This window comes from Nannospalax galili, unplaced genomic scaffold (assembly GCF_000622305.1).
Source record: "Nannospalax galili isolate Female #2095 unplaced genomic scaffold, S.galili_v1.0 scaffold173, whole genome shotgun sequence".
Lineage (NCBI taxonomy): Eukaryota > Metazoa > Chordata > Mammalia > Rodentia > Spalacidae > Nannospalax > Nannospalax galili.
In genome coordinates, this window is record NW_008334442.1 from 562,901 (window position 1) to 575,027 (window position 12,127).

The following is a 12,127-nucleotide window of genomic DNA, read 5'->3' on the forward strand; positions in this document are numbered from 1 at the left end:
ACGAATCCCATTTAAAAGACAAATTATTTTCTTATAAATTCTATATTATATCAGAGAAGACCAAGATTAAAAATAAAACTTAAAGGGGCTAGAGAGATGGCTCAGTGGTTAAGGGCACTTAATGCTCTTAATGCTCTTGCAGAGTACCCAGGTTCGATTCCTAGCACCCACATGGTAGCTAACAACAGAAAATGATTCCAATTCCAGGGGATCCAACACCCTCTTCTGGTCTCTGCAGGAATTGTATGCATGTGGTGTACTTACACACAGGCATAAAAAACATTCATACTCACAAATACAAATCAATACAATATTAAAAATAAAATTTAATTTGAATATATTACCCAAACTACATAGTAGGTTTTCTATTTTAAGAAATTTAGCCTTCTTCCAGAGTTGATTTTCATTTTGTTCATTTTATGAAAAATAAAACTAACTTGTCATGATCATTAACTCAAATTGCCTTATATATTCATATGAAAATATTTTTTTATGAATCAAAGTTAACTATAAAGTTAACTATAAATATTATACCCAATCAAGAGGCTAACCTAAGATAAACAGAATATATTTAACACAGCAAGTGATTTTAAAAATAAGAATATCTGTCTAGATTATACAAGAACAAGTAAAAGGAAACTAGTCTTACCTGCTCTCTGCAGTGTACATGTTTTCTTGAACTTTTAATCATGTCATGATGATCATCATTCCTACAATGACCTTCTTTTTTGCTTTTTTTCCTCAAAATATAACTTCTTTGGATATCTTTATCTTTTTTCTTAGTTTCTTTCTTCATTTTGACCACAATTAAGGAAATCACAATATGAATTGTTACAAAATCCAAATAAACTAAAAGAAAGTGACTTAAAACCAAAGCATACCATATTAAAAAAAATAGAACTGTTATGTCACAGGAAAAGACATCTCCTTAATGGAGTAAAAACTCTGGGAAAACAGCTAAGCATTATAGAGTAAGTTTAACATATATTGTCCTCATGACCAATAACTGCATTTCTAAGACCACCCTCAGCTAGAGGAATCCCTAAACATATGTACCAAGAGTCACATAAGAGAATGTTCACAGTTAATAGCAGAACTATTGATAATCTCAAAAGAACAAACAAAAATATAAAGGAACAAAAAGAAACACAAATGCTTAATAAAAAAGTGGATAAAAATACATAATTGTAGCAATCAGACAAAAAAAATATATGAGAAAAATGTCTATAAATAATATGAATTATAAAATGTTTCTTAACAGGCAAAACTACTGTTTGGGATTCATTCATCTGGTTAAATTATAAGGAAAAGCAAGAAAATAGCACAAATTGTAAAAATAAGGGATACTTCTGGGTGCATAGAAGAAGAAACAGGAAATGATTTAGTGTCTTAAAAATGATAATGCTGATTCTTTATCTGGTTAACAGGCTAACAAATATATATAAGTAATTTTTGTGCCTTTTAAAATGTTACATAAATGGCTCATAAATACTTCTGTACATCTATTTTATAAGAAGTTTCATAACTCATATTAACTAACTTTAGAAAAGATTTATATGACAAACTGAATCACTTTTATTTGTGAAAATTTACCTGGTTTCCATGTGCATGTCTTCTGAATGTATTTCTCATTTTAACAAATTTCAAATCTTTCCTGGAGTCTCTGAATTTTTCTTTTTTATGATGTTTACTCAAAACAAATCTATCATTAACATCGTTATCATGATTTTCCATTTCTTTCTGCAAGTTTATAAAATTAATTAAGAGGGCTGGATAGTTGGCTCCAGTTAATGACCATCTAGAACTCCAGTTCCAGGGGATCCGACACCCTCTTCTGACCTGCATGGGCACTGCACAACATGGGTGCACTTACACACATGCAGGCAATACACTCATACACATAAATTAAGATTAAAAAATAATAAGGGGCTGGAAAGATGGCTCAGCAGTTAACACTGGCTGTTCTTCCAGAAGAGCCAGGTTCGAATCCCAGCACCCACATGGCAGCTAACAACTGTCTGTAACTCCAGTTCCAGGGGCTCCAATGCCCTTTTCTGACCTCTGTGAGCATTGCATGATGTGGGTACACTTACACACATGCAGGCATACACATAGTAAATACAAGTAAAAAAATATTTTAAATTAATTGGACTACCGATTAAATACAGTCTCAAATCAATTACTGCAGCCAAGTGTGGTGGTACACACCTTTAACCCCAGCATTATGGATGAAAATTAACTATGAGAGGCAGAGGCGGGTAGAGAGATCTCAGTGAAATCGAGGCCAGCCTGGTCTACATAGGGGATTTAGGCCAGCTGGGACTACAGGGAGACCCTGTCTCAAAAAGACAAAAAATGACAACAAAACCCCACAAATAATCCCCGTCAAACCAACTATTGCAAATCACAACAGAAAACCTCAAGACGTTAAGTTTTATAAAACATAGATGAGATTAAATACAGTGAAGTGAATTTTCATATCCATCAGTTACACTAAGAGAAAAGCAAAGAACATGCTTTCATTCATGATGTTTTATAAATGTTTAGTTATGACTTGCACCTGGTTAAGCTATACATTTAGTTCACAGTAACCATTTTGTTTACTCACTATAGTAAGTTCATTTGAACTATGAGAACTTTCTCTATGAATCTCATATAGTCTTCCTAATATGTGTTCCAATCATTTTCATCTTTCACAGAACTATCTCTCTTATGTTTTGCAAAACTAAATTTATTTTGATAACTTCATCATTATTTCCATTCCTCCTGCATGTAAAAATCCCCATACTATGATGGTTTAGTATGCCTATTTCATCAGATACATCCCTTTAAAAAGCTTCTTACTGAAACATGCACAAGTGATCACAGGCAGATTAAAGGGCACATAATACCATGGTACTAAGGAAAGGTCGGACAAAAGGCTAAAGTATTTTAAGCTCGTTAAACTTTAGCTAAACTTGCCCTATATGAATTCTTAAGAAACTATGGAATTAAAAAATTTCCAAATTGTTCCTAGAATGAAAATGTCTTTTTACTTACAAATAAAAATGTTTTTATTTAGACTAATAATTATTGAATTGGTGATCTGATAAATTAAAACAGATTTCTAAAACCCTATATGAAACTGAACATTAGCTCTTCTACAGTAGAATCAATAGGCCATTTTTTGTGGTCACTACTAATGTCTGAAATATTGCATAAGAGTCAAAGTCTTCCTTCTCCATCTTCCTGGTTTTCCATGTTAATAAAAATTAATTTGTTTAAAATTTTTTTTGTTCTATTGTATAGATGTAAGTTAAATACTTGACTTTAGACTACTTATGAATTGAGTGCTCACAGATAAAGAAATGTTTATAAGACACACAAGTTACATTGAACATACAGAGGAGTTTTAACTAATCAGCATGTATTAAAGATATACTGCAAGTGAGGAACTCTACATTTCTGTATGCACATATGAATCATTTCAACAAGAGGCCCAAAACACACCTAAAATAATTTTCTAACAGGTCCAATGAATCGGCTAAAAAGACATAGGGCTCAAATTCCAGCTTTTATATTCTAAAATTTGTGTTATTTCTAGCAGGATGTGGTGGTGTGTGCCTTTAATACCAGTACTCCACAGCAAGGGCCAGGTCAGCTGGGCTACAGGGAGACCTTGTCTCAAAAAGACCAAAAAAAATGTGATTTCTACCAAGAATGGGCTCTTTCCATTATGGGGGGGGAAAATCAGAAAAGAATGCTTTAGTATATGAAATTTTACCTGGGTTCTATATATGGTCTCTCCTAAAGCACCTTTCATTTCAAGAAATACTGTATCTTTCTTGAAATCTTTGTTTTTCCCTTCAGTGCTATGTTTGGTCCAACCAGAACTGGTATGGGAATTTTCATCATTCTGAATTTCTTTCTGTATGTAAATAAAAAGTTTAAGCGATTAATTATAATGTTATACACATATTATTTATTATATTCAATTTAAAATATAATTGCACAATACTTTCTTAGTTAAACAAGCCTTCCTGAAACAAAGGTTATTAAATACTAGTAAATCTTTCATGGAACCAATAATTATAGCAAATTTTCAAAATAACAAAGTGATTTCTGGATGTCTCAAGAGAAGCAAACTCTTTGATACAGTAATAATTCAACAAAAATATCAGTTTAGTATGAGCAAGGATTTTTCTGTTTTTGTTTGAGACACATTCTGGTTACGCAGCCCAGGTTAGCCTGGAAGTCATGATCCTTTGGCTTCATCCCATCGAGTGTTGGAATTACAGGTGTTTGCTGCCATAGATACTTTAGAGGTCCAGAGTCTATTGCAAGGCTCTGTTTTCTGTAAGGCTTTACTTATATCAAGGCTAGTATTCCTCATGCTCAAAGAATGGTTACTAGTAAAGAGTTCTTCCATGTTTATGATTAGAAGGGCAAGTCCATCAGTGGTACTGCTTTTTGTTTGCTTTGTTAAGAATGAGGAAGTATTCTACCTCTCATATGTCTCATCATGTCCCACAGACCTAAATAAATTCACACGCTCATTCCTTCAACAACCTGTCAAGGACAAGGACATATTCCATAATCCAAATTTCCTATCTATGTTGCTGCTCCCCACCAGGGAAAGGAGACTATAGCAAAATAAAACATGTCTACTCTAAGAAGACTCAAACGGCTTTCCTGATTTTTCTTAATCTAATGAGTATGAAAGGAGAGTACATTTTCCATGTTTTTTGTTAGATGATTGGGATACAATTATGGAAAAGAAAAGATAATCCTTGATGCTAAAGAGCTTTTGGTTTGGACAGGAAAATGACAATCAAATTATCAGTCAGTTAATTACAATTGTAGTGAGCATTATGAAATAAGTAACTATAAAAATACACTCCAGATGAATTTAACCCAATGAAGAGGTGAGGGAGCATCCTTGAAGAGGCAGCGTTTTAGTAATGGAACCCTGAACAATGAACAGAAAGCAGGAAGGCACAGGGAATAGTGATGTAGAAGACACTTTCAGGCAGGGAAAATTATGTTTTGGGAAGATACTGAGATGGAAAGCACCTCAGCTTAGTCTAAGAAACTTGAGAAAGGTAACTTGGTTACAGCATTAATACTCAGGTAAAAAGAAGACCAGCAGATAGTTCAAAAGAAGGGAGTGTCAGAAATCCAGTGGGACTTTGTAAAATATGTTAGAATTTAAGAATTCAGGATAACAGGAAGCTTTTGAAGGGTTTTATCTTGCAAAGGATCAGAATTCCTTTACAAAGATCATTTTGCTTACTTTGTTTTTTGTTTTGATCTGTTGACACAGGGTTTCTCTATGTCACCCAGGCTGATCTGGATGCTTTTGTTTTAGCCTTTTGAAAATGAAATTACAGATGTATTCCAACATGCCCACTTTGGTTGCTCTTTTGGAATGAGCTAGCACACAAATGAAAATGAAAAAGGTAAAATAATTAGGAAATCAGTAAGAATAAAAAGGTAAAATACCAGGAAAAGTAATTAGTCTGTTCTAGGAACACAGAGAAAAGGTGATGATGCTAACAGAAAAAGAGAGAAGCAGTTGGAATCAAGAGATATTTGAAACAGAATCAATAGGATTTTGTAGTGACTGGATATGCAGAATTAAAGATTTTATATCTCTGGCCTAAAGTGCTAGGTAAAAGGTGATGGTACCTACTGGAATGATACACACTGGTGGATGTTATGATCCTTCCTACATCAAAGTTATTTTTGGATGCACTGAGGTTTCTCTAATACCTTGAGTAACTCATAAATTCTTATCAGAGTTTCCTCTAGGGTTTGGTCCCTGTTCAAACAACCTGAGAATTGGTATTTACACCAAGAAGGGAGAAGGAGGAAGACTAGGACAGGAAAGTATTTCTAAATTCTTTTTCAAAAAAGGCAGTAACCTGAAATTTCTATATAATGCCATATATTCACCACTATTTCCTTATACTCAGATGATAAAATATTTAAAATCATTTTGTAGTAGATACCACCAAAGCACTTAGAGCAGTAGAGACTGAAAAGACACATTTAAACCTCTCAAATCTACATTTCGCCCAAATATACATTTTCTTTCCTGAAGATGTAACAAATTGAGAACAAATGCCTTTAAAAAGATCATTTTCATTATTTCAAATTATTGCATTTTCAAAATAAAGAACTTAATTTTAACAGTCACCTATTCATTTCTGCATGCTCCAAATTCATGGATTCGACCAAACCAATTAGATCTATAATGATTATATCTGATCTGTAATGAATATGTATAGACTGATTTTCTTGTTATTATTTCATAAAGAACAGAACATCTATTTACGCTGTTCAGTATTGTCAGTAATCTAGAGATAATGTAAAGTATCTGGAAAGATGGATGTAGATGTGAATCCTATGCCATTTTACATGAGAGGCTTAAGAGCTGAGTATATGTAGATTTTGGTATCCAAGAAGGTGCCTGGAACCTGTCTCCTGAGGTCTACCTAGGAACGACTGCATTTCACTATATTGGTACTTTATAAAATAAACATTCTAAAATGACTAATATTTATTTTACTTACCTCTAAAAGAAAATCCCCTAAATACTGTATTGGATAAAATGGAGCTTTAAAGTTATCTCTTTCTTTCTCAGCATTAATTCTTGCATTACTGGCAATCACATGAGTTATTCCATTTGGAGAACTTTTTGGTAAAATAACACTTGCTTTTCCAGCCTCCAAAACTCTAAATAAAAATATAAATATTGGAACAAAAGCATTAGAAAAATTTAGTATATCAATCAAATTATCTAAGTCAATTACTTTCTTAGGGATAGAAGTAAAATTTTCTGAAAAGAGCTAATTCCTTTGGGTCACTGAGGACCATGAAGAATAACAATTACAAATTACAATAATTTCTTAAAACCTAACTTGTCCAGAAAAGTGTCGGTTTTTTAAAACTATTCTTTCTATTTATCCATTTCTTTATATGAGAAAGTTTTTATGAACAATGAATATTAAAGTAATCCATATGTAAAAGTTATAACAAAGTCAAAACAACAACAGAGTTAAGTTTAGGGAAATAGTTACCTGGGAGGGCAACACACTTCCAAGAAAATTGTGGCTACAAAAAGACTTAGCTAAAAAAGTGTCTTTCAAATTTTCAGTCTTTGGCTAGGCATGGAATCATATACCGATAAACCCAGAATTTTGGAAGGCAGAGGAAGAAGGATTTTTAGTTTGAGATCAGGCTGGGTTGACATGAATAAGTTCTAGGCCAACCTGGCTATATATTAGGAAATAATTTTACATTGGACTCAGAAGCCATTATACACATAGACAAATACATCCTAAAAGATTCATGAATTTCTGCTGCTATTTCAAATCTAGAAAGCAAAAAAAGGTAAATAATGTATAAAATCACTTTTTTTGAGTCTATAACAGAATCAAAGTAATGAGTTAATCAAGGTGATAAGCCCCTTTAAAATTGAATATGCAAACTATTTCATTACTTTTGCAGAACAAAGGAAAAAAAGGAAGAACAAGGCAAACCCAGGAGAATTAGGCACATTTTAAAGAAATTTAAAGGTAAAGTACAGCTAGTATGATAGTTCAGAAAACTGAATCCTTGCCCTGAGGAAAGCATGCCTTCGTTTGAATATTCTTAGCCACAGGCCTTCAATGAAAGACTGGTAGAAATCCCCCTGGGTAATGGCTGGGGGCACTGATAACACAGTGGACAGTAACAGGGATGTAACAGGGATGACAGAGTATATGGGCTCCAGTTGGGGGAGGGGGAGGGCTATGGGTGATGATATGGATGCACTTAAACACATGCAGGCATAACACTCATTCACACAAAATTCACACATTCACACAAAATTAAAAGAATAAAAGAACTGAGGAAATGGACAACTGACCCCAATCTTAGCTGAAGAAATATTGGCAAGTGGTTACTGTTCAGTGAGGAAGAGCTGATCTTCCTAATGCAAGACTCTAGACTCTAGATAGGCTGAGTAGACCTCAGTAGATGAACTTGCACCCAGGGACATCTGGGAACACTAACTTGACAAAATAGGCCTTAAGACAAATGACAGAACGTATGAACTCCAGTGGGGAGGGGGCAATGAAGGGTGCCAGTGGGGAAGGGGGTATAAAGATTAAGCTTGACTGAGATTTTCTGTATGAAATACACACACACACACACACACACACACACACACACACACACACACACATCAATAAAAAAAACAACAACATACATCAGAGTTGCAGATACCTTCTAGCTAGGAAGAGAGGCATTTGGGAGCCATGGGGGGTAGAGAGGAGACAGGGGGGAACCAAAGAACCAGTGGAAAATACAGATTTTTGTTAATAAATAATAAATAAATAAATAAATAAATAAATAAATAAATAATATACTTTATGACCAATGTCCTATGAAAGATTGGATTTGGGATATGGTACAGATTGGTTAAATTTAAAATATTTATGGATTAGACTATCTAAATCTCTCTCCTCCTCATCTGCACACCTTCTCTTTCATCCCTACCCTTGGGGCAGCTGTCCCATTTTCTGCAGTGTTCTTAAGTGTGACTGCTAAGACTACGATGTTTGCAGAATTCTTCAGGTCTCTCCTTGCAAGATTTCTTAGGCAAAACGGGTCACTTGAAAGCTCCAAGCAATTTCTTTGGCACAGCCGCCAGGGCCACTGGAGAGCCTAATATTAGTTTTCTTCTAAATAGTTATCACATTAAACTGACTCCTACTGATTTATTGTTATACCCACAGATTTATGCATCTCTTAATTCTCAGCAGAGACATTTCCTTATGCAACAGATGATGATTAACACAGATACCCACAACCGGCCAATGTACAGAGAACAAGAGGCTACAGATTGCTTATACCTGAATCAGACACCTATCTCAAACTCCTGCCTCCCAAGGCTCAGGGATCACTGTGGAAAAGGGGACAGAATGATTGTAAGAGTCAGAGGAACTGGATGAAAAAGAAGAAAAGAAGGGCAATTCACTTCTCAACAAAACCATAGAAAACAGAAGATTATTCAAATACTTAAATCATCAACCTAGAATTCTATATCCAGGGTCTATGTAAGGGAAAAAAACCTGCTCTCACATCACAATACTTAACAGAGAAAACTTCTATATGCTCAGAATATATGCAGATTTCTCAGTATCAGTGAGTAAGCAACGGATTCTGCACCAGCAAACACTACCTAAGTGTCCTGTAATCCAACTTGATTCTCACATTGTTTATATGACAATAGCATCACATTCATCACATTCTGCGGGTTTAGGGTTCACTGCCTCAGACTGCCCTCTCACTCATTGGATGCTAGTATCCCCAGGTTGTCTTGACTGTTGCTTCTGACTTACTTGCTATAAATTGAGTTCCCACAACTGCCTCTTTGGATCCAATTAAGTTGTTAACCATGGCTCTTAGAACTCTGGTGCACATGTTTACATGTAAAGGATATTACAAAGGATACAGATGAAAAACTGTGCAGGGTAAGGCATATGAGTCATACAGGAAAGGGTATGGAACACATAAGCTTCTCCAGGCATACCACCTTTCTAGAAGTGTTCCAAAACATGTCCTTTTAGTTTTTTGTCAATGGAGGCTTCATTACATTGGCATTAATAAGTTCTTACCTATCAATAATTATTTTCAGCACAAACAGTTTAAGTTCTTCAAATAAAACACAGGATGACGGGCTAGAGAGATAGCTCAGCAATTAAGAGCACTGACCGGTCTTGCAGAGGACCCGGGTTCAATTCCCAGCACCCACATGGTGGCTATGATCTGTCCTTAACTCCAGTTCCAGGGGAATCCAACGCCCTCTTCTGATCTCCACGTCATTGCATGACACAGGTGCACTCACATACATGCAGTAATATACTCATACATATAAAATAAAAATAAATAAAATATTTTTAAAAAAACCACAGAATGATCAAATAAATTAAGAAACGATAAAAACCATGAACTAAATATATGCCTGTAAGAGACTTGTTTCAATCTTTTAGGATGTATGCACACATACTAAAATGAAAAGACAGAAATGAATATTGAGTTTAAAACAGGAACCAAAACAAAGCAGGCTAGCTATACTTACACCAATTTAAAGACATTTTAGGTCAAAAATGTAGTGACTAAAAGGATCATTACGTAATGATTAAATGGTCAATTCATCAAGGATATAATAATTGGAAACATATATGCATGCATCTAATATTGGAGAACTTAAATAGATCAAACAAATCTTATAGGATGTAAAGGAAGAGATATACTACAATGAAATAACAGGAGGCTTCACTACACCACTTTCAACAATGGACACATCTTCCAGACAGAAAACTGAAAAGAAAATGTTGGACTTGAATTATTTTTCAGATCAAAGAGATGTAAGACATGTAAGAATGTTCCATCCAAAAGCAATAACTCACATTATTAAGGACACAGAAAATTCTCCAAGGCAGATCACGCAGACCACAAAACAAGTCTGAATAAACTAAGAAGGCTTAAATCAAAACCACTATCTTTTTACTAAAATAATGGTACAAATTAGAAGAAAACACACAATTAAGTGAAAAATAACATTATACAACCTATACTTTAAGAAATTAAAGTAGGGGCTGGAGAGATGGCTCAGTGGTTAAGAACACTGGTTATTCTTGCAGAAGACCTGGGTTCGAAACCCAGCACCCACATGGCAGCTAACAACTGTCCGTAACTGTGGGAGACAAGCTTGAGCCTAGGGTGAAAGTCTTATTGACAGCCATACAGCAGGCCCAAGGCAACAACCCGACCACTGGAGCCACAAGGCACGCCTTGTGACATTTGCTCCCATTGGCAGATCATGAGACGGATGCCTAGAGCTCATCACTCCCTAATCACCACCCTTGGAATCCTAATTGCAACACTTAGATATTGCAACAGTCAGGGTCACGTGGTTTCCAGGAATCCAGGCTCTGTAATCTGAAACCCAGTACACTAATGAGGCATCCTACCCGCTATTCTGTGATAGAACGTTAAGTCTGTTATGCTAATAGGACGCTAAGTCTGTTATGCTAATAAGGTATCCTACTTGCTGTACTGTGATAGGATGCTAAACCTGTTATGTTAATAAGGTATCCTACTTGCTGTGTTGTGATTGGATGACTACCCCTATATAAGCTGTGCCTTCCTGCAATAAACCAGACCTGTGTCACTGAACCTGGTCTCCTGTGTCTGAATGCAGCACCGCTGACACAGTCTCCTCACCAGCCCTGGGGTACGGGACTGGGCAGAAGTGGCAACAACAGGAGGCAACACAGGGCAAGCGGAAGAACTGCCTCAGCACCGGGCGAGCAGAAGAGCGGCCTCAGCCCAGGGCGAGTGGAGGAACAGCCTCGACGCCCGTGAGAACAAAGGAGCGGCACCCATGAGAACGGAGGAGTGGACACCGCTGGCGGTGACTGCAGCTGGCACCCAACATGGGGCTCAAAAAGCCCGACACCACAGAGCTGTAACACTCGGGGCTCCCGATACCCTCTTTGCTAGTGATGCTTCTGTGGGTGCTCGCCACTTTCATTCTTCTGGCTCACCGTCTTCGGTTTGGCATCTCGTTCCTGTCTCTGCCGATCGTCTTCCTGAATGGCTCCTGAGTCCTTCTAGGTACATCTTGCAGGGTAAGTGACCTGCAGTATGGGAAATAGTCATCCAGCTGTGGCTGGCCCCCACGCTGCTGCACTGGTTTTGCTCCTCAGGAGTAGGCAAATTAGGGTAACAGAGCAGGAAGTAACTAAGGTATTAGATGAAGTGCTAGCTCTTGCTCCTTGGTTTATAGATTCCTGCTGTTGGGATCCGGAGCAATGGGCTTGTGTGTTACTCATGGCCAGAAAGAGAGACGTCAGGGAGGGGTGTCCATTACCTGGACTGCTCTACCCAATTGTGACTGCCATTCTGGCCTCGCTTCAGGGAATTCCCCCCGATGCCCCGAGCAGAATAATCTCATACTAAAAAACATAGATAAACAAAGCAAACAGGTAGTGGGGACGGCCTGTCCCTGGCATTTCCAGTTAAAACCAAACTAACTGATTTCTCTTCTGATGCGGAAACAATGGCTGCTGATAATGAGATAAAAAATGAGGAA

At 36.4% G+C, this 12,127-nt stretch overlaps 1 protein-coding gene across 2 annotated transcripts in view; it reads right to left on the reverse strand.

Annotated features, from left to right (window-relative positions):
- Positions 1–12,127, reverse strand: part of Slf1 (SMC5-SMC6 complex localization factor 1) — a 67,354-nt gene that overhangs the window by 38,583 nt on the left and 16,644 nt on the right. For both annotated transcript variants that reach the window (XM_029561740.1, XM_008829330.3), the window contains 4 exons: positions 6,555–6,717; positions 3,764–3,907; positions 1,594–1,740; positions 650–790 (listed from right to left, as the gene is read on the reverse strand). In XM_029561740.1, coding sequence (XP_029417600.1) covers positions 650–790; positions 1,594–1,740; positions 3,764–3,907; positions 6,555–6,717 — 595 coding nt within the window. The remainder of the gene's footprint in view (positions 1–649; positions 791–1,593; positions 1,741–3,763; positions 3,908–6,554; positions 6,718–12,127) is intronic.